General features: G+C 41.7%; 2 protein-coding genes and 1 long non-coding RNA gene across 13 annotated transcripts in view; 1 reads left to right on the plus strand and 2 right to left on the minus strand.

The window, feature by feature from the left end:
* Positions 1–262, minus strand: part of vps8 (VPS8 subunit of CORVET complex) — a 253,578-nt gene extending 253,316 nt beyond the window's left edge. For all 5 annotated transcript variants that reach the window (XM_061690460.1, XM_061690459.1, XM_061690463.1 and 2 more), the window contains exon 1: positions 114–262. In XM_061690460.1, the coding sequence (XP_061546444.1) occupies positions 114–185 (72 nt within the window). In that variant the 5' untranslated portion in view covers positions 186–262. The remainder of the gene's footprint in view (positions 1–113) is intronic.
* Positions 263–3,484: 3,222 nt separating this feature from the next.
* galm (galactose mutarotase) lies at positions 3,485–26,792 on the plus strand. 7 transcript variants are annotated; one of them, XM_061690217.1, is made up of 12 exons: positions 3,485–3,573; positions 10,311–10,516; positions 10,648–10,802; positions 11,958–12,071; positions 13,906–13,998; positions 16,035–16,103; positions 18,192–18,273; positions 18,574–18,724; positions 18,802–18,976; positions 23,999–24,102; positions 24,184–24,277; positions 25,043–25,116. In XM_061690217.1, the coding sequence occupies exons 2-10, from the start codon at positions 10,321–10,323 to the stop codon at positions 24,089–24,091; spliced, it is 1,128 nt and encodes a 375-aa protein (XP_061546201.1). In that variant the 5' UTR covers positions 3,485–3,573; positions 10,311–10,320; the 3' UTR covers positions 24,092–24,102; positions 24,184–24,277; positions 25,043–25,116. The 7 variants fall into 7 exon arrangements, with proteins under 7 accessions (XP_061546201.1, XP_061546200.1, XP_061546202.1 ...); XM_061690216.1 differs by having other exon boundaries at positions 23,999–24,277; XM_061690218.1 differs by lacking the exons at positions 23,999–24,102; positions 24,184–24,277 and having other exon boundaries at positions 25,043–26,792.
* On the minus strand, positions 20,384–21,304 carry LOC133409770 (uncharacterized). Its single transcript, XR_009769459.1, has 3 exons — positions 21,028–21,304; positions 20,782–20,879; positions 20,384–20,638 (listed from the first exon to the last, which is right to left on the minus strand). It is a non-coding gene; the product is annotated as an uncharacterized LOC133409770 (long non-coding RNA).
* Positions 26,793–27,176: the final 384 nt, after the last annotated feature.

Raw genomic sequence — 27,176 nt, forward strand, 5'->3', positions numbered from 1 at the left:
CATTGCAATACATTGAGAGAAAACAATAAAAACCTTCGCCTTTTTAAAGCGAAAAGAGCCGTAACCCAGCCACATTCTGAATACAGTTCATGTCGAACAATTGGCTGTCTTACCGCTTCCTCATCCATTTGGTCGAGTTGCGAGGAGGAAGAGAGTAAACTGCAAGCGTCCAAAGATTCCGACATACTGAATTTATGTTGTACCTGTCTCGGCACTATCCTCTGACATGCCTAAAGAGACCGTTTCCGGATGGTTTTCATTTTCCGCTGATTTGCCTTCTTCTCTTTTGATTTGAATGGCGGTTGGCAACCTATATTTATGTGCATTACCGCCACCATACGGACTGGAGTGTAGTTAGGGACTCAGACCCTCTTCAGAATCAGAATCAGAATTAAAAACATATTTTTTTTGCCAAGTATGTCAAAAACACACAAGGAATTTGTGTCCGGTAGTTGGAGCCGCTCTAGTACGACAACAGACCAAAAAAACCAAAAAAAACAGTCACTGAGCAGTAAAGGGTTGCTAGTTATCTGGTAACGCCGGTACATTTTTATTTTATTTTTTTGACAAAATGCAAAAAGATGCAAAGTCCTTTAGCACTTAGAGCAGTTCGAATGACTAATATTGCAATAGTCCGATGCAATGACCACTGTGCAAAGGGCGCTGAGACTTCAAGGAGTGTATGCGGTTTAAAGTGACGAGTTGTGCGATCATCTGGGACAATGTTGGTTGTGCAAATGTTACAGATACTCCTCAATCCTTATGCTGTTCATGGTCGCGGGGAGCTGGAGCCTATCCTAGCTGGCTTCGGGCGAAAGGCGGACTACAACCTGAACTGGTCGGCAGTCAGTCGCAGGGCACATATTGACACGGACAACTATTCGCACTCACATTCACACCGTCACTGAGTGGGAACTGAACCCACGCAGCCCGCACCAAAGTCAGGCGAGTGTACCACTACACCATCAGTAGTGATAGTGAGTCATATTATTTAAATGCATTATCCAAATCAAAACCCAGTTTTTATGATCCCCCAACTATTAGTATGCCGTGAGAGATCAAGGGTGCCACGGTTCTATTTGTATATAACTAACTGCTAGTTTATTGTAAAATAGATTCAAAATAACTTGGCAGCAAAGTAGCATGTTGGTAGGTAGTGATTTCTTAATGACTATAAATTAATCAATACCTAATGATAAAATTTCTGTGTGTCAAAATAACAGCTCCCTCAACAGTTCCCCCTGAAGTCGGAAATAAATCTAAAAATAAAGCTACGTGGTTCAAATGGCCAAAATTCTGATTATTTCCACCCAATTCATCCAGATGCTGTCCTCACACAGAAAACTTAAATAACACAGTTGCAGAAATTTCTCACCTCCACTTGGGTCCGTGTCAAAAGCAAACGTGACTAAACACCAGATCCTCTGTTATAGCTTAGTCAGCTGTGATAGGCTGGAGTTTTGCAGGATGGATGGTTTGCAACTACCATCACCACCATTTTTACAGCTATTTGGTGAATGGAGAAATGGTCAAGAGAAGCTGGTTAGTCTATTCAAAGAAAAACAACAGCCTATACTGCTTCTGCAAGCTCTTCTCCCAAAAAACATTCAAACTAACCAGTGATGGAGTCACTGACTGGAGAAATTGCAGTGACATACTGAAATTTCACGAGAACAGTGGAGACCATTCTAAACACATGAGTTCATGGAAGGAACTGGAAACTCGCCTTGACAAGGGCCAAACAATAGATAAAACAGAAATGGCACTATAAGAGGCCAAAACGAGGAGGTGGCGCGAAGTCCTGACCAGGTTGGTGGCTATCATTCAGTCATTGGCAGAACGAAATATTGCCTTGAGGGGAACCACAGACAGACATCACCAACCAAATAATGGTAACTTCCTGAGAGAGGTAGAGCTCATGGCCAAGTTTGACCCTGTACTGAAACAGCATGTTTCTGAGGTGGAAAGGGGAGACAATCATACATCCTATTTAGGAAAACAAATTCAAAATGAATTAATTGATTGCATTGGGGGAAAGATTATGGAGTCTATTGTCAAGTGGATTACCATTTCATTAATCCATTGTCCATTTCGCTTATCCTTACTTAAAGTCATGGGCGTGCTGGACCTTATCCCAGCTGAATCTGAGCAAAGAGGTTGGGTACACGCTGAACTGGTCGCCAGCACATATAAACAAACAACCATTCGCACTCACATTCACACCTACGGGCAATTTAGAGTCTTCAATTAACCTGCCATGCATGTTTTTGGGCTGTGGGAGGAAACTGGAGTACCCGCAGGCACGGGGTGAACATGCAAACTCCGAGATTTGAAACCGGATACTGAGAACTGTGCGGCAGATGTACGAAGCAGTCGCCCACTGTTTCACCCGTACTGAACTTTAACAGCAAAATATACTTTATCTTAACACTTATCCATCCATCCAATTTCTTCTGCTTATCCGAGGTCGGGTCGCGGGGGCAGTAGCTTTAGCAGGGACACCCAGAGTTCCCTCTCCCCAGCCACTTCATCCAGCTCTTCCAGGGGGATCCTGAGTCGTTCCGAGACCAGCCGGGAGACATAGTCTCTCCATTGTGTCCTGGGTCGTCCCTGGGGTCTCCTCCCGGTGGGACGTACCTGGAACACCTCACCAGGGAGGCGCCCAGGAGGAATCCTAATCACATGCTCGATCCACCTAATTTCCTCTCAATACGCAGGAGCAGCGGCTCTACTCTGAGTCTTCCACGCATGTTTTTGGGATGTAGGAGGAAACCGGAGTGAACCCCGGTCCCCAGAACTGTGAGGCAGATGTCCTAACCACTCGTCCACTGTCCCAGCGCTACTCCAACATGTGCGCTCAATTCTACGTTGATTGGGATGTACGAAGGAAATGTGCATGGATTCATGTGTACGCACAGATTCACACATCTGGATAATTTTGTGCGGAATCTGTATTTGAGCGTACGCCATGTTTCAGTAGGAAATCCACGAGTCTACTGTGGCTCAGTAGGTAGAACAGGTCGTCCAGTGACTGCAGGGTAAGTGGTTTGAGTCCCAGCTACAACTGTCTGCATGACAAACTGTCCTTGGGCAAGACACTGAACCCTAATTTTCTCCCAGTGGGTCTGGCAGCGTCTTGCATGGTAGCAATCGCCCATTGTTGTATGAATGTGTGTGTGAGTTTGTGAATGTGAGGCTTTGGGCACTGTGATGGTGTAGATAAAGCGCTATATAAGTGCAATCCATTTATTTATTTTTTAAATATTTTTTTGAAAAACGATATACTTGCAGTCACGAATGCAGATATCAAATAAAGTTTATTTTTTAATGCATCTCAAGATTCGAATTAATTGCATTCCTGGTTGCGTTCTAACCGAAGCATTGACGTCCGTATTATAGGTAGGCTTTTATTTTTTAAGGTGGCTTTCGTCACTCGTTGGCAATTTATTACCGTAATGCCTAGTGTGAACAAAATTAGGGGCACCTGGCTTGACCGCAGTACGCCATAGCAATACGCCACAGCTGCGTCATGCCTGCAAGAATTTAAGTACAAGAAGATAGCTTGTTTTGAAGGTATTTGTTTGACTTCTTTACTCACTGTGCGTCGTCCACACTACGGTAACAAAACGTAACTGGAGTCATTGTGACGTGTCGTGACTTTCAAGACACAACGGAAAGAAAGAAAGGAAATAAATTGTGTGTTGACGGTTCACACGCACACACACACATATATATATACATATATACATATATATATATATATATATATATATATATATATATATATATAGTTCTGACTGTGTCGAGCAGAAACCTTCGTCTGTATCAGAGCGGACTTTGTGCGTGAGAGTTAATTGTTGCGATAAACCCGTATTTTAAGTGGGACTCCTGATATTGTGTTGTTTTGTTCTTGAACGTTTCGTTCAAAAGAACAAATCTTTCCAGTAAATGTAATGAACTGACTTAGTTTATGAAATGATTTCGTCTTTTGAGCTCTGCCGCCTTAAGGCAGCCCGCTCGGACCGGAAACAAGCGTTTTGTGCAGTCACTCGGGACACGCAGCTGTTGTGGCGGAGACGATCCGGTCAATTTTCAAAATAAAACACACAGACACGCGACTTGCAATACAACAGAAATGATATCAATTGGTCATTTATTTCCTCTGCGGCCCGGTAACGAATGCCTCACGGCCCGGTACCCGGTCCGCGGACCGGTGGTTGGGGACACCTACTGTAGATGAACAAATATAAATATAGTTGATTAATATATTATCTGACATTAGGGAAATATAATTTCGTGCGGTACCCCTGATGATCTCTCACGCAGAACGCAGGGGCATTTCTCGATCCCCTGCAGCCCCCAGGAAAGAAGGACCATGGAGCCCCCCCACCCAAAAAAAAATAGGACAATGGATAAGCAAATATATATTTTATTAAATAATTGACATATAGCACCAATAACAAATAACTACCAACCCTGAATGAAAACTTTACATTGTGTAAATTTAAAAAAAGTGTAAAATTTTCTGAATGATAAAAACAAATCCAAGAAAAAACAAAAAGGAATGGAAACCGTTATTGTGTCTCTTATTAAGTTTATGAGCTGGTCTGCTGTTTAATAAATGTTAGCTAATAAATTGCAGTAACATTTCCGATGGTTAGTGGGACTGTGACAATCTGGCATCAGTGCTTTTCTTGTGCAACAGATCCGCTTTCCCACTACCTTTAGTGTAAGTTTTCTTCATTTTGTTTTCCGTTGTGTTTGACAAATGCTAGACAGCGACCTCATTAGGGAGCTTCCCGAATCCGGATATGCAGTTGTGTTGTTGATATGGACCAATATCAGATGTCTCCACCTTCTAGTCGCCAGTCAGAAACAGCTAGTAATGTGCCCTCTGTGGGACATTCCAACCACATTGTCGTCGTATTGTTTAAACCAGTGTCATTGTTTTGTCATCGATATAGGCCAGTGTCAGTTGTCTGTCGGGGCTCCCTTCAGGTAGGGACCCAAGGCAATTGCCTGAGTTTTCTGCCCTGTTGCGATGCCTCTTATGCTGCCTTCACACCGAACCTGAAAGTTCACTTCGCCTCGTCTCCCTCGGTTGACTTTGATCGCGGGAGTAAAACACACATGTTGAATGCGCATTTGCTTCATTGGCGCTGTCAACGCGGGAGAGGAGGGTCTTCTCTTCGGGGAAGCGAAGACAGCATTTCCTCCTGCCATACAGGAGCAGGAATGGACAACGATTTGACCTGTATTGTGGCTCTGTACTCGTCCAAACGTCTTCGGAAAAACAAACGCCATTGTGGTTGGGTCCACAACACCATTCAGTGGTGAAATTTTAACCAAGAGTTAGTCAGGGCTAGACAGCAACACCTTTCTGAAATCATCAGTGAGAATGTCAACGTGGTTGACAAGCTCATAACCCCCCCCCCCCCCCCCCCGGATCAGATAGCCCCAGAACTCCTAACAGCAGATAAATGCAATGAATTTTCTTGTTATTTTAGTGAAAAAATACAATCCATCAGGTTAAATATTAGCACAAATCAGCAAAATGATAAAATGATACTACATCTGAAGCCACCCAGGAAAAACTCTATTACCATCCATCCATCCATTTTCTTTACTGCTTATCCTCACTAAAATTGCGGGCTGCTGGAGCCTATCCCAGCTATCTTCGGGTGGTACACCCTGAACCGGTCGGCAGCCAATTACCATGTCAGAATTTGATACAATTGACCAAAAAACTGTAGAGAAAACAACGAGCTGTCTTGACTCAATACCATCTGACTTTTTCAAAGCTATTGCGAAGTCTGTGTTAGCTGATTTACAGCAAATAATCAATTGCTGATTTCAGTCAAACGAGTTTCCTAAAGCTCTTAAAGTAGCTGCCATTAAGCCTCTGCTAAAAAATACAGCGCTAGACCCTTCCATGTTAGCAAGCGTTTGACCCATCTCAAATCTCCCTTTCACAGCCAAGATTGTTGAGAAAGTTATTTTTAATCAACTCAGCAATTTCTTGAACTTAAATTGACTTTTTGACAAATTTCAATCATGGTCCCCGAACTCATCACAGTACAGAATCTGCTCTTATCAAAGTGCTAAATGATATAATGTTGAATACTGACTCGGGAAAGGTGTCAATTCTGGTCTTGTTGTACCTCACTGCGGCTTTTGATACGGTAGATCATAATATACTCCTGAACTGGTTAGAAACGTGGGTAGGACTAAATGGAACAGTCCTTAATTGGCTCATGTCTTACCTGGAGGAAAGGAGTTATTTTGTAACCATTGGAAGTGTTCAATCTCATCGAATGGTAATGACCTATGGAGTCCCTCAAGGGTCAGTTCTTGGGCCCTCCTGTTCAGCCTGTATATGCTACCCTTGGGTCAAATTCTTCAGAACTTTAATTTTGACTATCATAGCTATGCAGATGACACACAGTTATATCTAGCAGTGTCTCCAGATGACTACAGTACAATTACGGTGTTGTGTCACTGTCTAAAACAGATAAATATCTGGATGAGCCAGAATTTTCTTCAATTAAACCACAACAAAACTTAGATAATTGTTTTTGGCAATAAAGTAAAGAGAATTGCTGTTAGTAAATACCTGGAGTCACTCTCTTTAAAAACCAAAGACCAAGTCTGAAACCTTGGTGTTCCGATAGATACCGACCTGACTTTCAACAGTCATATCAAATCAATTACTAAAACTGCTTTTTACCATCTGAAGAACGTATCCAGAGTGAAGGCTTGCATGTGTCAAGCAGACCAGGAGAAGCTCATCCATGATTTTATCCCAAGGAGACTTGACTATTGTCTTCTGACTGGACTCCCTCAAAAGAGTGTTAAACAGCTGCTGCTCATTCAGAATGCTGCGGCTCGGGTTCTGACCAAAACAAAGAGGTCAGAGCATATTACTCCAATTCTAAAGTCTTTACACTGGCTTCCAGTCAGCTTTAGAATAGAATTTAAAGTTATGCTACTGGTCTATAAATCACTAAACGGTTTACGTCTTGAAGACATGAATGAAATGCTAATGGAATATAAACCCAGTAGGGCTCTGAGATCGACAGACTCAGGTCAAATAGTGGAGCACAGAGTCCAAAGCAAAGATGGTGAAGCAGCATTTAGCTATTATGCTGCGGACAAATGGAATAAGTTGCCAACAGAAGTGACCTCAACCCCAAGTGTGCATGTTTTTAAATCCAGGTTAAATACGCTTCTTTTTTCCCATGCTTTTTAGAGCATTTCCACTTTTAAATGATATTTCTTGCACTGTATGCTGTTTTAATTGTATTTTTATTTTATTTTATATTTTCTCTCTTTGTTTTAAATGTTTATAAGCTGTTTTTTTTTTTAAATGCTTTTAATCATGAAAAGCACAGTGAGTTGCCTTGTGTATGAAATGCGCTATATAAATATATTTGCTTTGCTTTTATTTCTTTTCCCTTTTCCATCCTCCTTTTTCCGCCAAATCCACTTGTTCGCACTGTGCCGACCGGACCAGCCAAACATTCGGGAGATCGACCAGGCTGCTTAATTTGTGTTCCAACTTTCGGTCAACTAAAAGTACAGATTGATGCATATTTGGGTTTTGTTAATGGATTGCGGTTTCCCTTGCTTGGACACAGGTCACCGGGGCCCCCCTCTGGAGCCAGGCCTGGAGGTGGGGCTCGAAGGCCAGCGCCTGGTGGCCTTCGAGCCGGCACCCATGGGTACAGCTCGAAGGGGTAACGTGGGTCCCGCCCTTCCCATGGGCTCACCACCTGTGGGAGGGGCGATAGGCATCGGGTGCAATGTGAGCTGGGTGGTGGCCGAAGGCAGGGACCTTGGCGATCCGATCCCCGGTTCTAGAAGCTGGCTCTAGGGACGTGGAATGTCACCTCTATGGCAGGGAAGGAGCCCGAGCTGGTGCGTGAGGTCGAGAAGTTCCGACCATGGTGGGGGGAAACCACACACTTTTCGGCTGGGCATAAAGGCCGGAGCCCCCTTTGTTACTGGCGCACTCGTTCAACCAACATGCCGAAGAATGGCTCAGCCAGGAAGCCCCACCTTTCATCACGAGCCCCCCCCCCCCTTTTTTCCATCCTCCTTTTTCCGCCAAATCCACCTTTTCCCCATGTGGACCGGACCGGCCAAACATTCGGGAGATCGACCAGCCTGCCTAAATTGTGTCCCACGCACATAAGTCCAACTTGCGGTCTACTAAAAGTAAAGATTGATGCATATTTGGGTTTAAATTAACGAGAATAGGAACCCCCAGCTATATGCATTGTCACCCCATGCTCGTTCCACCCAAACATCACAAGTTCAGCCTCTTCCTACCAATGTTTGTCTGTCCTTTTTTTTGCTTTTTCCCTGCATTGTTCCCCTGTAGATCCCCCTGTTAGATCTCATTAAATTTTCTATAAAAAAAATCACGACCTATATCATTTTGACAAAAGACCTCTGGTTATCGAGAACTCTTATGTAAGAGTTAGCAACCTTCAGATTACGAGACATCGAGGTTTTCGTCACTTTGTCCTGAAGTTTTACACATCTAAAAAGAGACATGGTGTCCCTTTTGGAGATAAAATAATTAGATTTTAACGGTTAAGCTTAAAATCACACTAAACTGGAAGTAACGCAGGCCTCGCTTCCTTCCGGCTTGTTCTTTTCTCCTAAATTAATTCCGTTTTTTTTTCCAAACCAATACACACTATCGTAACTATATGCACAAGTAGTCCGGTAATCGTCTTTCAAGAGCAAAGAGTTAGCCGTTGTACCACGGAGGTGCGAGAATACTTTGGCGCTGGAACACTGGAACTGCCAGGCTGAAGTGCAAGCTGTGATGAGTGCTGATTGAAACCAGGTGTGTAGGCGAAGAGGTGATCAGTGCTCGAGAGGGAGTGGAAAAAGAGGAACAGAGCGCCAGCCACGCTCCGCAAGGAGATTCAGGGCACTGATCATAACACAAATGCAGTCTATAAAGTATACATATGTTGTGTTTTACAACAACACTTAACTATATTTATATTTGGTGTGGCTGAAATAGCGAAGCTTGTTCATTCTCGCCAAAATGTATGTGAGTGGGACCGGAGGACGAGCCTCACCTCAAAATATCCCCCTCTCTTTTTATTTTAAACCATGTTTTAACTTTAACTTTAAGTACCCTATTTAACTTTAAGTACCCTATTTGTGGGGGAAAAAATCCAACACTTGAATTTTGAATGATGATGATTTTGATTGATATTAGGTCTTACTATCATTGTGAATTTTGCTTCACAATGGTAGTAAGACCCAATATCAAAGGATCCAAGCGCGACGTTGCTATGAACGCTTGGCCGCCACAATCCACAAGATGCCGTGATATTGCCAAGGACTAATCAGAGCAAAGCTGTTTTCCATATTTCAATTAAGAATAACAGCAATCCAATCAGAGCAAAGGTTATTTATTTATTGAATATTAATTGAGAAAAAGCTTGAAAAAAGGACATCCTGGGCATTTTCAACCTCAATTATCTTGCAAACCCGATAAAAGGACATAAAAGATTAGGAAAAAAATGATGGCATGGGACCTTTAAATGAAAAGCCCTTCTCCCTCCTAAAATCATGCAAATACAAAAGCATCTTCCCTCAAGCTTCTCTAGCCTAGCTTCCTTTTTTTCTCCGCTAAACCCTGTCAGGCAATGAGCTGTTTATATTCAACGGTATTTGCATTAAATTTAGTTGTGTTATGCTGAAATATATATTTTCCCAACTGTATTTAAAGTTGGTGGAGAGGTGGATGACGGGTTAGAACATCCGCCGCACAGTTCTGAGGTCCTCGGTTCAAATCCGGCCTTCCTGTGTGGCGTTTGCATGTTTTCCCTGTGCTTGCGTGGGTTTTCACCGGGTACTCCAGTTTCTATCTACATTACAAAAACATGCAAGATAGGTTAATTGAAGACGAAATTGTCAGTAGGTGTGAATGTGGGTGCGAATGGTTGTTTGTTTATATGTGCTTTTCAATTGACTGATGACCAGTTCAGGGTGTATTCCCGCCTCTTACCCAGAGTCAGCTGGGATGGGCTCCAGCACACCCATGACCCTAGTGAGGATGAGCGGTTCACAGAATGGATGGATGGATATGTTAAATTCCCTATTAAGAGGCAACCTTCAATTTTGTCAATTTCTGGTTTATTTACATTAATTCTCACGGAAAGGTTCCAACTTTAAAAATTGCTGTAATTTTGCAACTCTTAATAGTCATATGAATAATAAATATATTTCATGGGGTAAATATATTGCAGTAAAAAAAACATAACAAAATCCCATTCTTGCAGATTCAGCCCTATGCTGTTGAATAACATGACACAGGTTCGATGTCAACTGTGGGGGAATTCGCCCAGCAAGGTGGATCTGTGGACACTCCAGTCCTCTCAAGTGAAAGTGGAGGTCCTTACACTCGGTGCCATCATCAGGTCTGTTTGGACCAAGGGGAAAGACGGTGAGATGGAAGATGTAGTGTTGGGTTATGATGACCTGCAAGGTAAGCAGTAGGCCTATATCAGTGTTGATTTGTAGTTTTGTGTTTGTGCATTACTAAATTAACATGTTTTAAAGCAAGTATGATTAACTGAATAGCATGACATAAGTAGCACATCTGCCTCCTGTTGCCAGGTTATGTGTCAGACAAGCGGTACTTTGGAGCTGTGGTGGGCCGCGTAGCCAACAGGATTGCGCAAGGATGTTTTGTAGCAGATGGAAAGACATATCGATTAGATATCAACAATGGACCTAATTCCCTGCATGGAGGGCTGCATGGCTTCAATAAGGTAAGACAAAATAGAAATTACATGAATCACTCCGTTTTGGTCTGTTCATGCGGGTCTGTCGTGGAGGCAGCAATAATCATGGATGTTGAAAGTTGTCAATGTTTATTGTAAATATTATCCTACTATTTTACTTCATGAATAGCATTTATCCATTAAAAATTCAGTATTTGCAAGACCCCATTAAATGTAATAATAATTTTACATAAACGTATAGTAATTTTCTTGATACTCAAAGACGCTTTGCAATTGCACGCACTATTCATTCACTCCACAGCCACACCGTGGTGATGGTAAGCTACTCGTGTAGCGACAGCTGCCCTTGGGCAGTCTGACGGAAGCGTGGCTACCATTCTGCGCCTACGGTCCATCCGACCACCACCAAACATCCAACCACATTTGTTCGTGGGCAATGTGGGATAACTGTCTTGCCCAGGGACACAACGATGACATGGACGTGGATACGAACCGGCCGTGGACGTGGATACGAACCGGCGACCATTTTTTTAGCATGAAGGTCCTTAAAAAGGCCGTTCATACTCGAAAACCCTCCATTTTTGCTGAATTCAAACAATTCTGCAAGCAAGAGCGGGCCAAAATATCAACTCATTGCCAGTTGTAGAAAACGCTTGATTTCAGTTGTTGCTGCTGAGGATACCTCAACCAGTTATTAGGTTTAGGGGACCATTACGCTTTCACACAGGGCCAGGTAACTTTGAATATTTTTTTTCCTTAACAAATGAAATCATCATTTTAAGACAGCATTTTAAGTTGACTTGTGTTTTATTTGTCTGGTCGTTATGTCTGTTTTATGATCTTAAAAATTAAAGTGGGGAAACTATCTAAAAATATAAGAATTTGAGAAGGGGGCCAATACTTTTTCATGGCACTGGAAATACATATGAATGTACATTAACATGAACTTCCTTTTATATTAATAAATAAACAACTCAACATTGTGACTGATCTTATTGGAGATGTTCTGACATCTCTGACACAAAAACTCCAGGTTGCACCCAGTCTGTCTTTGTGTTGTGATTCGATGGAGTAATTCCCTGTAACATTTACATTTTGCCTCAATCTCTTGCAGTAAAATCAAATCCCGTCAAGAATTCATCGTAAATATTTTCTTTTTTTCTACTTTGATTCTGTGTTTAGGCTATTTGGATTGCTACAGCAGTGGAAGGTGGTGTGAAAATGTGTCTTACCAGTCCAGATGGAGACCAGGGCTACCCTGGAGAGATGCAGGTCTCTGTTACCTACACCTTGCAGGTAAACAAATAGTACAGTGGTACCTCGCAGTACAACCACAATCTCCTCCACTCCAAGAATCGACATATTGCAAGAAACTGAACTACAAATCGGTCAAATTTGCAGTTAGTTGTGGGCATATCTTGCCACCTGACAATTTGAAATGACAACAGTTTGAATTCAATGATGAATTGAATTGAATTGATGCATCTATGATTTTTTTTTCTTACTCTGTGACTAATTACCGTACTACTTTCAAAAACACATTTTGTAATCACATCATCATTTTCATTACTCAAATAAATGACAGATATATGTATTTTCATTATCTTTAATTTAAAGGTGAAGTAAACAGTTAGTAGGGGAAAAAATATGTTTTGTCATGTATGTTAAAACTCTCTGCATGCAGTTTTTTGTTTTTAATCAATCTGGAAAAAATTCAAATATGGGGTGATGTGTGTACATTAATGAGGGGAAAAAAATGAAATTACATGATTTTAGGACATGGCTGCAAAATAACACAGAGTGAAAAATCTAAGGCGGTTTGAATACTTTCCGTACCCACTGTAGTTTCAATGTCCTTCTGAGGGCTGTTATCACTGGAAATAAATGTTTAATTGGCTCGTCATATTGCCTATACATCCATTCATCCATTTTCTGAGCCGCTTCTCCTCACTAGGGTCGCGGGCATGATGGAGCCTATCCCAGCTATCATCGGGCAGGAGGCGGGGTACACCCTTGAACTGGTTGCCAGCCAATCGCACGGCACATACAAACAAACAACATTCGCCCTCACATTCACACCTACGGGCAATTTAGAGTCCCCAATTAATGCATGTTTTTGGGATGTGGGAGGAAACCGGAGTGCCCGGAGAAAACCCACGCAGCCACGGGGAGAACATGCAAACTCCACACAGGCGGGAACGGGGATTGAACCCCACTCCTCAGAACTCTGAGGCTGACGCTCTAACCAGTCGGCCACCGTGCCCGCCTATTGCCTATACAGATACAACGAATTGATGGCTAACTCATTTTGCAAGCAGAAGTCAGCTATTTTTCAAGTTACTCTGAAAATGGGTTTGGTAACAAAAATGCTTTTGCAACAGCTCAGCATATTTTACATATGGCACTTTGGATGTTTTGGTACAATTTTTAGCAAGAATCAGGGTAGGTGATGACAATTTGCTTTCACCTGTGATTTACAGTTTCTAAAAATGTGTGTGTGTGTGTAAATGCGTGTGTACAAATCATGTGACTACTATACAATGCATAGCATACCTCCCAGAGATGTACTCGGCCAGGTTCACCAGTAGCCGTGCTCTCCTCTTGGGAACTTAACAGCAAAGGATATAAATTCACCGGAGAGTGCCTCTAAACTACAATGTGGGGTATTGATATTTATCACTTTTATCAAAGCTACTTGTTGCTAAACGGGGCTAATAATGAATGACATTTAACATTCATGCTAATAATTTTCTAACTATAATGCCACGTTAGTTTGTCACATGTACAGTATGACAATTTTGTATTTCTTTTTTTAACCTACTGGTGAACAAGACATGCCAAAAATGGCAAAGTTGCTTGTACAAGGTGACCACAGGAAAGCCAGCTGGTGAGTTGGATTCGGCCGCCCGGGAGGGGCGCGGATTCGAACAGAGGGGAGGGCGAGGGAGTAGTGAAGTGAGGCTACATCCAAATCTTGTTGGCAGTTTCAACACCACACACTGCAGCTTTAAACAGAGTGTGGTAGAATGACGAGTTTTTTAAACCACAATTTTTAATAATATGAATTGTATCCTTAAATGATGAATAATTTTTAATATGTTACAGAGTGATATTTTTGTTTTCTATTCAGGAGGAAACACTGACTGTAGAGTATCAAGCCCAGTCGTCCAAAACAACACCAATCAACCTCACGAACCATTCCTATTTCAACCTTGCTGGACAGGTAAAAGACATTAGAAGACTTGCGTCAAATTTGTCCTACTTTGAAAGTGATTTGGTCTTTCTTGGGGACTTGGGGACTTCATGGGGTTTGAGGTTGGTGGATATATTATTTTGTAATAATATATCATAATATATATAATAATATTTTGTTGGCAAATTTAAATTCCACGTGTGTTAGTGTTACTTTTGTATTCATAAAAATAGTAAGTAATACAGGTCAGGTACATCTCAAGAAATTAGAATAGTGTCAAAAGCGTAATTTAGTTAGGTAGTTTAATTCAAAAAGTGAAACTCAGAAATGCTCTACACACACTCAGAGTGAAATACTATTATATTAAATATTTTTTTATCCATATGTATAATTTTGTTGATTATAGCTTGCAGCAAACGAAGACCTGAAGTATTAGTACTGAAATAAATTGACTTTTTCAATATTCAAATTTATTGAGATGTACATATCAGAGTTATTCCTTTCAGGATGTGCTGTACAGTTCAGTACCATGCAATACATTATATCAGTGGTCCCCAACCACCGGTCCGCGGACTGGTACTGGGCCGTGTGGCATTTGTTACCGGGCAGGAGAGGAAGAATGACCACTTTATATAATTTCTGCTGTCTTGCAATTTGCCTGTCAATGTGTTGTATTTTGAAAATTGACCGGATCTTCTCCGCCGCAAAAGCTGCGCGTGTCAATTGACAAGTCGAAACTGCACAGAACGCTTCTGTTTCCGGTCCCAGTCGGCTCGAACGCTTCTGTTTCCGGTCCGAGCGGGCTGGCTGACGGTGGCAGAGCTCAAAGAACGAAATCATTTCATAAACTAATTCAGCCCATTACGTTTACCGACAAGATTTGTTCTTTTGAACGAAACGTTCGCGAGCGAAACAACACTATGTCAGGAGTCCTACTTCAAATACAGGTTTATCGCAACAGTTAACTCTCACGCATCAAGTCCGCTCTGATACAGATACAGTCGTAGGTTGCTGCTCGACACAGGCAGAACTACTTTTACGGTGTTGAAAGTCTACTCTTATTTCAGCAAGACAATGCCAAACCACATTCTGTACGTATTACAACAGCGTGGCTTCGTAGTAAAAGAGTGCTGGTACTAGACTGGCCTGCCTGCAGTCCAGACCTGTCTCCCATTGAAAATGTGTGGCGCATTATGAAGCGTAAAATACGACAACGGAGACCCTGGACTGTTGAACAGCTGAAGCTGTACATCAAGCAAGAATGGGAAAGAATTCCACCTACAAACCTTCAACAATGAGAGTCCTCAGTTCCCAAATATTTATTGAATGTTGTTAAAAGAAAAGGTGATGTAACAGTGGTAAACATGACCCTGTCCCAGCTTTTTTGGAACGTGTTGCAGCCATAAAATTCGAAGTTAAGTATTATTTGCTAAAAACAATAAAGTTTATCAGTTTTAACATGAAATGTCTCATCTTTGTAGTGTATTCAATTCAATATAAGTTGAACATGATTTGCAAATCATTGTATTGTGTTTTAATTTATGTTTAACACAACGTCACAACTTCATTGGAATTGGGGTTGTATAATAGTTAAGTCACCACCATCCTGCAAAGCTACAGAATATTGTTATCCACTGATTAGCATACCATGTTGAGGCTAAAAGCTCAGAAGCAAGTTACAGGGTTAGGGTATTAACCCCGATCTCAACTTCTTATATTTTTGCATAATTTCCCCATTTTAATGTTTAAGGTCATCAAACAAATGTACATATCAAACAAATATAACCCAAGTGACCTTAAAATGCTGTTTTTTTAACAGCATTTATTAAAGAATAAAAACTATTCGGCCCTGTGTGAAAAAATAATGGTGCCCTAAACATAATAACTGGTTGGGCCATCCTCAGTAGCAACAACTGAAATTAAGCATGTTCTATTACTGGCATTGAGTTAAAAAAAAAAAAAAAGCAGAATTCATGGTTCCATCAATCACAGCAAGTTGTCCAGGTGCCCAAGACCATCACACTGCCATCACCATGTTTGACTGTGGGCATGATGTTCTTTTTCAGAAATGCTGTGCTACCTTCATGCCAGATGTAACAAGACACACACCTGCCAAAAACATCAACTTTCATCTCGTCAGTCCATATAATATTCCCCAATAATCTTGGGAATCATTCAGATTTTTTTTTTTTTGCAAAAGTAAGACGAGCGTTTATGTTCTTTTTGGTCAGCAGTGGTTTTCGCCTTGGAACTCTGCCATGGATGATATTTTTGCCCAATCTCTTCCTCATTGTTGTGTCATGAACACTGAACTTAACTGTGGCTAGGGATGTTCTTGATTGAACAGGTCTGGGGGTAATCAGGCTTGGGTGTGATCAGTGAAAACTATCAAAAAATTGTAATTAGCCACAATTAATTCATGATTGAACAAGATGGGTAATTACTTTTTTCATACAGTTTTTTTTTTCCTTAATAAAGGAAATCAGGCGGCATGGTGGTAACTGGTTAGCACATCTGCCTCACAGTTCTGAGGACTAGGGTTAAAATCCGGCCTCACCTGTGTGGAGTTTGCATGTTCTCCTAGTGCCTGCGTGGGTTTTCTCCAGGTACTCTGGTTTCCTCCCAAATCCCAGAAACATGCATGGTAGGTTCATTGAAGACTAAATTGCCTGTAGGTGTGAATGTGAGTGCGAATGTTTGTTTGTATGTGCCCTGCGATTGGCTGGCGACCAGTTCAGGGTACCTCACCTCTCGCCCGAAGAGAGCTGGGATAGGCTTCAGCATGCCCGCGACCCTAGTGAGGATAAGCGGTATGGAAAATTAATGAATAAATGAAATTACGCGGCACGGTGAACGACTGGTTAGCACATCTGTCTCACAGTTCTGAGAACCCAGGTTCAAATCCGGCCTCACCTGTGTGGGGTTTGCGTGTTTTCCCTTTGCCTCCGTGGGTTTTCTCCGGGTACTCCGGTTTCCTCCCACATCCCAAAAACATGCATGGTAGGTTAATTGAAGACTAAATTGTCCCTGGAAGTGAATGTGACTGCAAATGGTTGTTTGTTTATATGTGCCTTTCGATTGGCTGGCGACCAGTTCAGGGTGTACCCTGCCTCTTCCCCGAATATAGCTGGGATAGGCTCCAGCATGCCCGTGACCCTTGTGAGGATAAGCGGTATGGAAAATGAATGAAAATGAAATCATTTAAAAACAGCATTTTAAGTTCACTTGGGTTATAGTTGTCTATTTTCCTTAGTTTGATCATCTTATACATTAATGTGGGGAAACCAGAATTTCCTCGAAGCCGTCCGGAAGTCTCTCTCTATGGCCTCACCGAACTCCTCCCATGCCCGAGTTTTTGCTTCAGTGACCACCAAAGCTGTATTCCGCTTGGCCAGCTGGTACCCATCAGCTGCCTCAGGAGTCCCACAGACCAAAAAGGCCCGATAGGACTCCTTCTTCAGCTTGACGGCATCCCTCACCGTTGATGTCCACCAACGGGTTCGGGGATTGCCGCCACGACATGCACCAACCACCTTACGGCCACAGCTCCGGTCGGCCGCCTCAGCAATGGAGGCGCGGAACATGGTCCACTCGGACTCGATGTCCCCCGCCTCCCTCTGAACATGAGCAAAGTTCTGTCGGAGGTGGGAGTTGAAACTCCTTCTGACAAGGGATTCCGCCAGACGTTCCCAGCAGACCCTCACAATACGTTTGGGCCTGCCACGTCGGACCGGCATCTTTCCCCACCATCGGAGCCAACTGTCACCCAGCTCCGCAAGACTGCAAAATGTGCAATGGCCCCTCAGCACATACACTATGAATGAGAAAGTTGCAGGCGTCAATCGCATCGCCAAGTACTGTGTGAAAAGGCCTTAAACCATGCACCATAATAGATACGACTACTGTCTAACGCTGCTTTTGACGAGTGAGTGTGGATTAAACATGTTGCTTTCATGTAACCACGCAAAACATTTTTTTTTTCACCTGACACCAACCCATCCGCGGACCTCGTGTGCCGAACCGTGGAAAGGTATCCCTACAGATTATGTATCAAAGATGATCCGTTGCACCACTAGTGTCTTTGGGTTCTCTGAAAGGCGCTTGAAATAAAATGTGGTGTTGTTATTATTATTAAATCATTTTCTCTGAGAGCCTAAACTCTGGAGACCATGCACTTGACCATTTTTTTTATTTTTTAAGTTATGTTTCATGTGTATGTACAGGCTGCAGATAATGTCTATGACCATGAAGTGTCCATCACTGCTCATTCCTACTTGCCAGTGGATGGCACATCTATCCCCACAGGTGAAACTATTTAATAGGTGTCTCTAAAATGTAAAACAGGATTTCTTGCAGATTATAGGCAATAAGCAAATGACCAAGCTCAATAGTTACTTATATTTTATCCCAAATTTGAACAGTTTCAATCTGACAACCCTGGACAAGCAAGGCTGAACAAATAAATTAACTGAGTGTGTACGAATGGATGTATATTGAAAGTGATCTATGACTGTTGTACTGTACAAACATCATTTAGTCTTCTCCTCGTTCTTTCATTTTGATTTATTATTCAGAAAGCAACATATGTTTCTGTTTCACCTACAGGAGAAATCAAAGCAGTGGATGGCTCGCCCTTTGACCTCAGGCAACCGGTTCTGATTGGCCCTCAACTAAAGAAAGTTCCAGGTGGAGGATTTGACCACAACTTTTGTCTGTCATCACCTGGAGACCCATGGACTGAAAGAATTGCAGCTAGGTTAGGTTCACAGTTATTAAAAACACAGCCACATCCTCAACACCTGTTTATCTCACATTACCACCCTGTGATTACAGGGTTTACCATTCAGTCAGTGGTCGCATTTTAGAGGTTTCTACCACCCAACCAGGAGTCCAGTTCTATACAGCTAACTTCTTGGATGGCTCAATAATGGGTAAAGGTGGAGTTAAATATGGGAAACACTGCTCCTTCTGTTTGGAGACTCAGAATTGGCCTGATGCTGTCAACTGGGTATGTAATTAACTTATACTGTGATCTCTAACTTACTTACTCTAACTTACTTACTTACTATACTGTGATCTCTAACTTGCACAGTGATCTCTATTAAATGCAGCTGTGTGTTTTAATGCAATTTAAATTGATCAATATACAGTGCCAGGTACCCAAGTTGAGCAGACACCCTCTTTCAACCCTATGAGCCCCCCACCCCAAATTGGTGTCTTTAGAAACATTTTAGAGAGGTGCGCAAACATCTGTTCTGATTGAGGACTGTGCATTTCTAAAGTTCACATCCTACAATCGCCTTTAGGACTGTTCATTTGACATAAGTTGGGCAGTTTTAATTGGTCGTGTCACCTCAGACGCAGAGTCAGTAATAGTCCACTGTCCATATTCATTTGCGCCAGTCAAAACTAGTTGAACTAATTGTCAGTTACATTCCGAATGTACTTGGTTGCTAAGGCCTGGTATACACAAGGATTTTTCAAATCTTATAAAATTATTTATCTGTGACAGACCCAACATATAAAAATTTTAAAAAATCAGGCATTTAACAGTTCTGGTCATATTGTGTGTGGTGGGCTCCGATAATCTCAACACAGAACACCCCACACAAAGATTCTGTTCCACCACCGATATCGAAATTACACGTGATCACTAGTGAGGGGATGATGATACCTCAAGGAGTGTATTGACACACTACACAAACTGTGTCTGCACTGTATTGGTCACACAATAGTGACTCCTGCAGTAGTTCTAAAATCATTGCAGGTAAACAAAATGAAAATAAAATGGAAAAGCTTACATGCTGCAGACCCAACATCACCCTGTGAAATAATATTTAATCGTTAGTCCTTTACTTAAAATATGATCTCATCATTGTATAATTTCATTTACTCAATTTGTTTGCTGAGTGGCGGCACGGTGGCCGACTGGTTAGAGCGTCAGCGTCACAGTTCTGAGGACCAGGGTTCAATCCCCGGCCCCGCCTGTGTGGAGTTTGCATGTTCTCCCCGTGCTTGCGTGGGTTTTCTCCAGGCAATCCGGTTTGCTCCCACATCCCAAAAACATGCATTAATTGGAGACTCTAAATTGCCCGGCGGTGTGACTGTGAGTGCGAATGGTTGTTTGTTTGTATGTGCCCTGTGATTGGTTGGCAACCAGTTCACGGTGTACCCTGCCTCCTGCCCGATGATAGCTGGGATAGGCTCCAGCACGCCCGCGACCCTCGCGAGGTGAAGCGGCTCAGAAAATGGATGGATGTTTGCTGAGTTGTTTTTGAGAAGTTTAAAATTTGCTTAAAACCTTGTTTGTGTAAATGCAAAAATTAGTTGGCATGTAAAATATAGAACATTTGTCTAATAAAATTCTGAATTAATATTTTTAACTTACGTATGGAATTTCGTTAACTTAAATGTTCAATCATACGAAATAAACTAAAAATGTATTCATTTATGCATTTTTATTGAGGAATAAAAGTTTTTAAAGTGTCTTTGCTCCAAGGCGATTTCTCCTCTTAGACACCAGTTCCCCTGCCTTTGAGAAAAAACTCTCACTGGGTACAGATGAAGATGGTGAGCAAAAAAATTTAAGTGTGAGCTGATTTTCAACAATGGTGAATGGCTTTGATGATCATGTTGACCACAGCCTCATCCACTTCTTGCTTGTTAGGAACTACAAGCCAAAAGGAAATATTTTGTTAAAAGCTTATTAAAGCACTGTAATTTTTACAAACAATATTACAGAGTCACACAAAGCATTTTGTGTATAATAGACAAATTTTAAAAGTCAAATTTTTTGTGAGAATTTCAACATACCTGGGATACTCACGAGTATCTGCCAATTCTTCATTTGCCATGGCGAGCTCTATAATTCCTCAGCATTAATGAAGTGCTCTTATTGATGTAAGATAGCTCTGTGGAGCAGAGCAGACACTTCACCGACAATAAAATAAAAAGTTAATTTATCTAAAAACAATTCAAACCTCTTACCAGAACAGAGTACAAACATATTTCATTAACAGAATTAAGAGGAAACAATGCCCAAAGGAGAAGAATATTTACCTTATTTGGCATCAAAAGATCAAAATTATTCCAGACTGGGCAAAACTTCTTGGAACAATCCATGAAGTCAGTGGAACAAGGAGAGGGCAGGCAAAAATCCAAAATGCAACAGCAAAACTCCATCCAACAAATCCGCCACATGTCGACATAGTTTGTTTCTTTATAAACACAATTTGGCGCAGCACATCCAAACGACACACTTCCTGTATTGGTCACATGATTTTTTTCTTAAAACGATACACGCACCAATGCAAGGTTTCACTCTGACGCACCAGTGTTCTTCGTCCCATCACTAATGATTACATGTGATCTGACAAAACCAAAGAAGAAGAAGAAACACTTACTGGTATACGACGATCTCTGCCTCGTGTTCCCGAAGTTTGCGGCAGCTGGGAGCCTTGTAAAACGTCCTAAAAAAATTACTTCTTGCTGTCTCGGTAACCCACTTTCATACAAAAAACAACATGGCGTAAGAAATTTTTGTTTTTATTCACCTTTTTTTTTCCTTTTGTTGAGTCAGAGCACTTATTGATTGGGTGTCTTCTATTAAACGTCACAATTCACGGTGAGAAGTCTGCGTTCCCCACACACATGAACAGTTTTGGTTGTGAATATTGAACAAGTTTATTATTTATGATTGTCAGCCCTGACCTGTTTTGCACCCTAAAATGTGTACAAATCCACTCTTAACACATCTCAGACCTAAGGACAATCTTATAGGGTAATCTTATAAGACAGAGGATTGTCTGGCATTTGACGTGCTTGGTCAAGAAGGGGCAAGACGGGCACAAAAAAAGGCTTATTGTCTTTAAGTGTACTGGGCTTAAGATAAACCACAGTAGATTTATCAGAGATACGTGGAAAATCAATTAAAATAACTGTTGTCACCCAGATAACATCTCAAGGAAGACAAACTGTGATTACTCCACCAGATTGAACTTCCAAGCAAAAGAAGAAAAAAAACCTCCTCATCAGACCTTTCAAAGTCAAGTAAATTTACCCTCAAGGATGACTGCCCAAGATATAGAAATTGCAGAAACTACTGCATAGCCAGTGTACTCTTGCCATAATTAGAGCATAAAAGCAGTGGCAGTTTCCTTACTTTACGTAAAGCCATAATCTTTACCCAGTTTACGTGCCATCCCTATGATACAATGCCCTATGATTGTGGAATGAGTGGAATTATGGAAAGTGTACTCTATACCTACAGTATTTACACCCTGCACATGTCCACCTCATAGCACTGATCCCAACAACTAGCGACCAATTGATACTGTGAGAACGCTACCAAGTTTTGGTGTTTGAAATGAATTGTGATTGTAGTAAAATATTTGACACCAAAACAAGTATTGCTGTCAAAAAGATTACAAAAAATATCCAGTATTTTATTTAATTTGTTGTTTTTCAGTCAGTGTTGTGATTTAGCGCTTCATTTCCATCTTATGCAGTGACAGCAAGATATCGGTAATATGTCATTCATCAGTGTTTTTTTTATCAATTATAACTTCCTGAATTTCACCTTTTGATTATTTATTTCGGTTTCAGTTTAATTTTCAGTATTTTGGCATGTACGGGAGGTGCTAGGTGCAGGTAAATACTGTTCAGGGCTTTGATAAGGGTGGAGCACACTACCCTTTTTAAGCTACACGGTCCATTTAAGATGTCCCCCCCACCCGCGCCCCAACTCACTGCTCTGGGTATAAGCGGCCAATGGGAGATAATGGCATGAGCATAATTGATTTTGGGCCAGTTGCAGACGTTTGAGGGAGGGCTGGCTGACTCCAAAGTAAAGGGCATTACAGTAATATAATTGAGATGTGATGAAGATTACTGTTCAAAGTGCTGCTGTGTAAATAAATAAAAAAAAAAAAGGCTTCACCTTTGCTAGCTGCCTGAGGTGAAAAAGCTAGACAGGACTACCGCACCAATTTGCCGATCCAATCACTGTCCAATTTAAAGCCCAACTTTGAGGCTGTTGGCTTCACAAAGTGTGCCAAAAGCAGATGTGGGTAGAGTACCGTGTTTTCACGACCATAAGGCGCACTTTAAAGTCTTAACTTTTCTCCAAAATGGACAGGGCGCCTTATAATGTGGCGCGCCTTATGTGAACACCGAGTTCCAAAATCTGTAAATGTTGTGTGATTTTAATGAGTGCTCCGCTTGACTGACTGGGAGCATTTCCTGCTTATATAGAGGAAGGCGGACGTGACTGAGGACAGCATGCGGACATAAAGGGGGAAGGGTGCGTGTGACAGAGGACGCTAAAGACATGCCCCCAATAGATATATAGTTCCGGTATGTGAATCGGTTTGGCTAAGGACCCCCCAAAATGGCACCTACGAAGAAAGACGCTTACGAAGCAGAGTTTAAATTGCAAGCTATTATTTACACGGAGGAATATGGGAATGCCGTGACAGAATTCAAGATCAACAAATCCATGGTTCGCAAGTGGAGGAAGCAGGAAAACGAGCTTCGCCAAGTCAAGAAGACGAAGCTGAGTTTCCGCGGAAACAAGGCGAGGTGGCAATGGATTAATGAGCAAAGAACAGCCGGGAGAAGCGTCTCTACATTCACCATTCGACTGAGGGCAATAACGCTTACAGAATAAATGAAAATCGAATATTTTCAAGGAGGTCAGTCTTGGTGCTTTCGTTTTATGAAATGGTGCCATTTATCCCTCCGGGCAAGGACTACCGTGGTGCAGCAACTTCCGGCGGATTACAAGGAAAAACTGGCCATCTTCCGCTCCTACTGCGGTAAAAAGATTGCTGACAAACACATCCAGCCCAACCACGTCACCAACATGGCCGAGGTGCTGCTCACTTTCGACATCCGGGTGAACCACACTGTAGAAAAGAAGGGGACCACCACGGTAGCGATACGCACAACGGGGCACGAGAAGTCGGCTTTTACTGTTGTGCTTGGTTGCCATGGTAATGGACAGAAACTGCCACCTGTTGTGATTTTTCAGAGGAAGACGCTGCCGAAAGAAAAGTTTCCAGCCGAAGTCATCGTTAAGGCCAATCAAAAGGGCTGGATGGACGAGGAGAAAATGAGAGTTTGACTGAGTGAGGTGTACGTAAAGAGACCAGATGTTTTTTTTCCATGCGCCACCGTCCCTGTTGATCTGTGACTCCATGCGCGCCCATCTCACAGCCGCTGTGAAAAACCAGGTGCAACTAAGACTGGGAGGCAACGCCAAGCAAGTTACGCCACCATATGTGAATGGATTGCGGATGCTTCGGCTAAGGTATCTGCTTTGACTGTTGTCCAAGCTTTTCGCAAACGCCTGCATCATTGTCAGGCTTATTAGGAACACGTTTTCTATGTGGTGTGTCAAATTAATGAGATTTTTATTCACGCTTCACAGGAACTTGAACTTTCTTTGTTTAGACTCAAGAAACAGCACAATTGGCTCAGGATAGGATTACATAACTGTTATTTTCTGTGTTGTTTTTACCTGGTTTCATGAAAAACTCACTTTAAAAACTTTGCTTCCGTGTGAGGCCACGGAGATTTTGGGTGAATCTCATTCCTATATTTGGAACGTCCTAGGTTCCAGCTCCAAGCTCTTTTTACATGCGAGCTCCTCCCACCAGAAATTCCATCGAGGTGGCAGGATATTGACAGAGGAGCGATGCAGGAGGAGGTAGGAATGTTTGGGAGAAATAAGACAATCGTTCCTCGATGATGTCATTTCATGGAGATGTCTACTTAAGATGACGTCACGTAATTGACCTGTCACAAACGAACCGTTGCGTGGGTATATTATTATTATCACCACAAACGGGGTAGGGTTAGGCTAACCCTAACCCTTACATTAAAGTAAAATATAATCAACACAGTTACTCTTTACAACTTTGCAGATGCAAAGACGATCGTGATTGGTCAATCTCAAACCAATCCTGCACAAACCTGCAACTTGTATGTGCAGTGGTTTTGTGTAACAACCTCAAATGCGTACAAATATTCTGCAGCAATAAAATAATGACAGTCACTTTGTGTCTTTCATTAGGCTTCATTTCCTGACTGCCTTCTCCATCCTGGCAAAGAATATCAACACCTGACTCGCTTCACATTCACTTATGCTGATTGATTTGATTGCTGATTGGGAGATCCCGCTGATGACGACTGTATTTTAATTCACAGGAGGCCTGGAACTATATTAGTATAGCTTCTACACATTCCATTTAATTTCCAAAACATTTGTTTTGTATTGTTTTTTTTTTTTATGTGATTTGCCCTTCACTGACATGTCCTTTAAATTTGTAACCCATTATTTCGTGTGCAACTCTCTTCATTGAATTTTTCGATCACTCTTCCAGCTTCACGTTCAACAGCTTCAGAATGAACTTCCGAGAATAGGAAGTGACATTTGGATGAAAGTACTACTGCAGTCATTGGCCCAGCGACATGTTGCAAATATGTACTGAAGCAAACTATAGACCCATCTCAAATCTTCCTTTCATAGCCAAGATTGTTGAGAAAGTTATTCTTAATCAACTCAGCAATTTCTTGAACTTAAATGGACTTTTTGACAAATTTCAATCAGGGTTCCGAACTCATCACAGTACAGAATCTGCTCTCATCAAAGTGCTAAATGATATAAGGTTGACTACTGACTCGGGAAAGTTGTCAATTCTGGTCTTGTTGGAACTCAGTGCGGCTTTTGATATGGTAGATCATAATATACTGCTGAACAGGTTGGAAACGTGGGTAGGACTAAATGGAACAGTCCTTAAGTGGCTCAGGTCCTACCTGGAGGAAAGGAGTTATTTTGTAACCATTTTGACTATCATAGCTATGCAGATGACACACAGTTATATCTAGCAGTGTCTCCAGATGACTACAGTTCAATTACGGTGTTATGTCACTGTCTAAAACAGATAAATATCTGGATGAGCCAACATTTTCTTCAATTAAACCGCAACAAAACTGATAATTGTTTTTGGCAATAAAGAAATGAGAATTGCTGTTAGGAAATACCTGGAGTCACTCTCTTTAAAAAACAAAGACCAAGTCTGAAACCTTGTTGTTCTGATGGATTCCGACCTGACTTTCAACAGTCATATCAAATCAATTACTAAAACTGCCTTTTACCATCTGAAGATCATATCCAGAGTGAAGGCTTGCATGTGTCAAGCAGACCAGGACTCAAGGAGACTTGACTATTGTAACGGTCTTCTGACTGGACTCCCTAAAAAGAGCATTAAACAGCTGCAGCTCATTCAGAAAGCTGCAGCTCGGGTTCTGACCAGAACAAAGAGGTCAGAGCATATTACTCCAATTCTAAAGTCTTTACACTGGCTTCCAGTCAGCTTTCGAAGAGATTTTAAATTACTGCTACTGGTCTATAAATCACTAAACGGTTTAAATCCTGAACACATGAATGAAATGCTAATGGAATATAAACCCATTTGGGCTCTGATATCGACAGACTCAGGTCAAATAGTGGAGCACGGAGTCCAAAGGAAACATGGTGAACAGACATGGAATAATTTGCCAACATAATTGACATCAGCCCCAAGTGTGCATGTTTTTAAGTGCAGGTTAAAAATTATTCTTTTTTCCCATGCTTTTTAAACCATTTTGACTTTAAAATGATATTTCTTGCACTATATGCTGTTTTAATTGTATTTTTATTTTATTTTTTTCCTTTGTTTTAAGTGTTTATGAGTTGTTTTTTGTAAATCATGTAAAGCACATTAAGTTACCTTGTGTATGAAATGCGCTATATAAATAAATTTGCTTTGCTTTGAAATTTCTACATGTGACACTTTTTTTTTATTAATACAGTAGTTTGTTCAATCCCCGGCCCCGCCTGTGTGGAGTTTGCATGTTCTCCCCGTGCCTGCGTGAGTTTTCTCCGTGCACTCCGGTTTCCTCCCACATCCCAAAAACATGCATTAATTGGAGACTCTAAATTGCCCATAGGTGCGAATGTGAGTGCGGATGGTTGTTTGTTTGTATGTGCCCTGTGATTGGCTGGTAACCAGTTCTGGGTGTACCCCGCCTCGTGCCCGATGATAGCTGGGATAGGCTCCAGCACGCCCGCGACCCTTGTGAGGAGAAGCGGCTCAGAAAATGGATGGATTGGTGAAATATTATACATTTTTAATGCTGTTACTTTCAATAATTGTTTACAATAA

This window comes from Phycodurus eques, chromosome 11 (genome assembly GCF_024500275.1).
Source record: "Phycodurus eques isolate BA_2022a chromosome 11, UOR_Pequ_1.1, whole genome shotgun sequence".
In the NCBI taxonomy this organism is placed as follows: domain Eukaryota; kingdom Metazoa; phylum Chordata; class Actinopteri; order Syngnathiformes; family Syngnathidae; genus Phycodurus; species Phycodurus eques.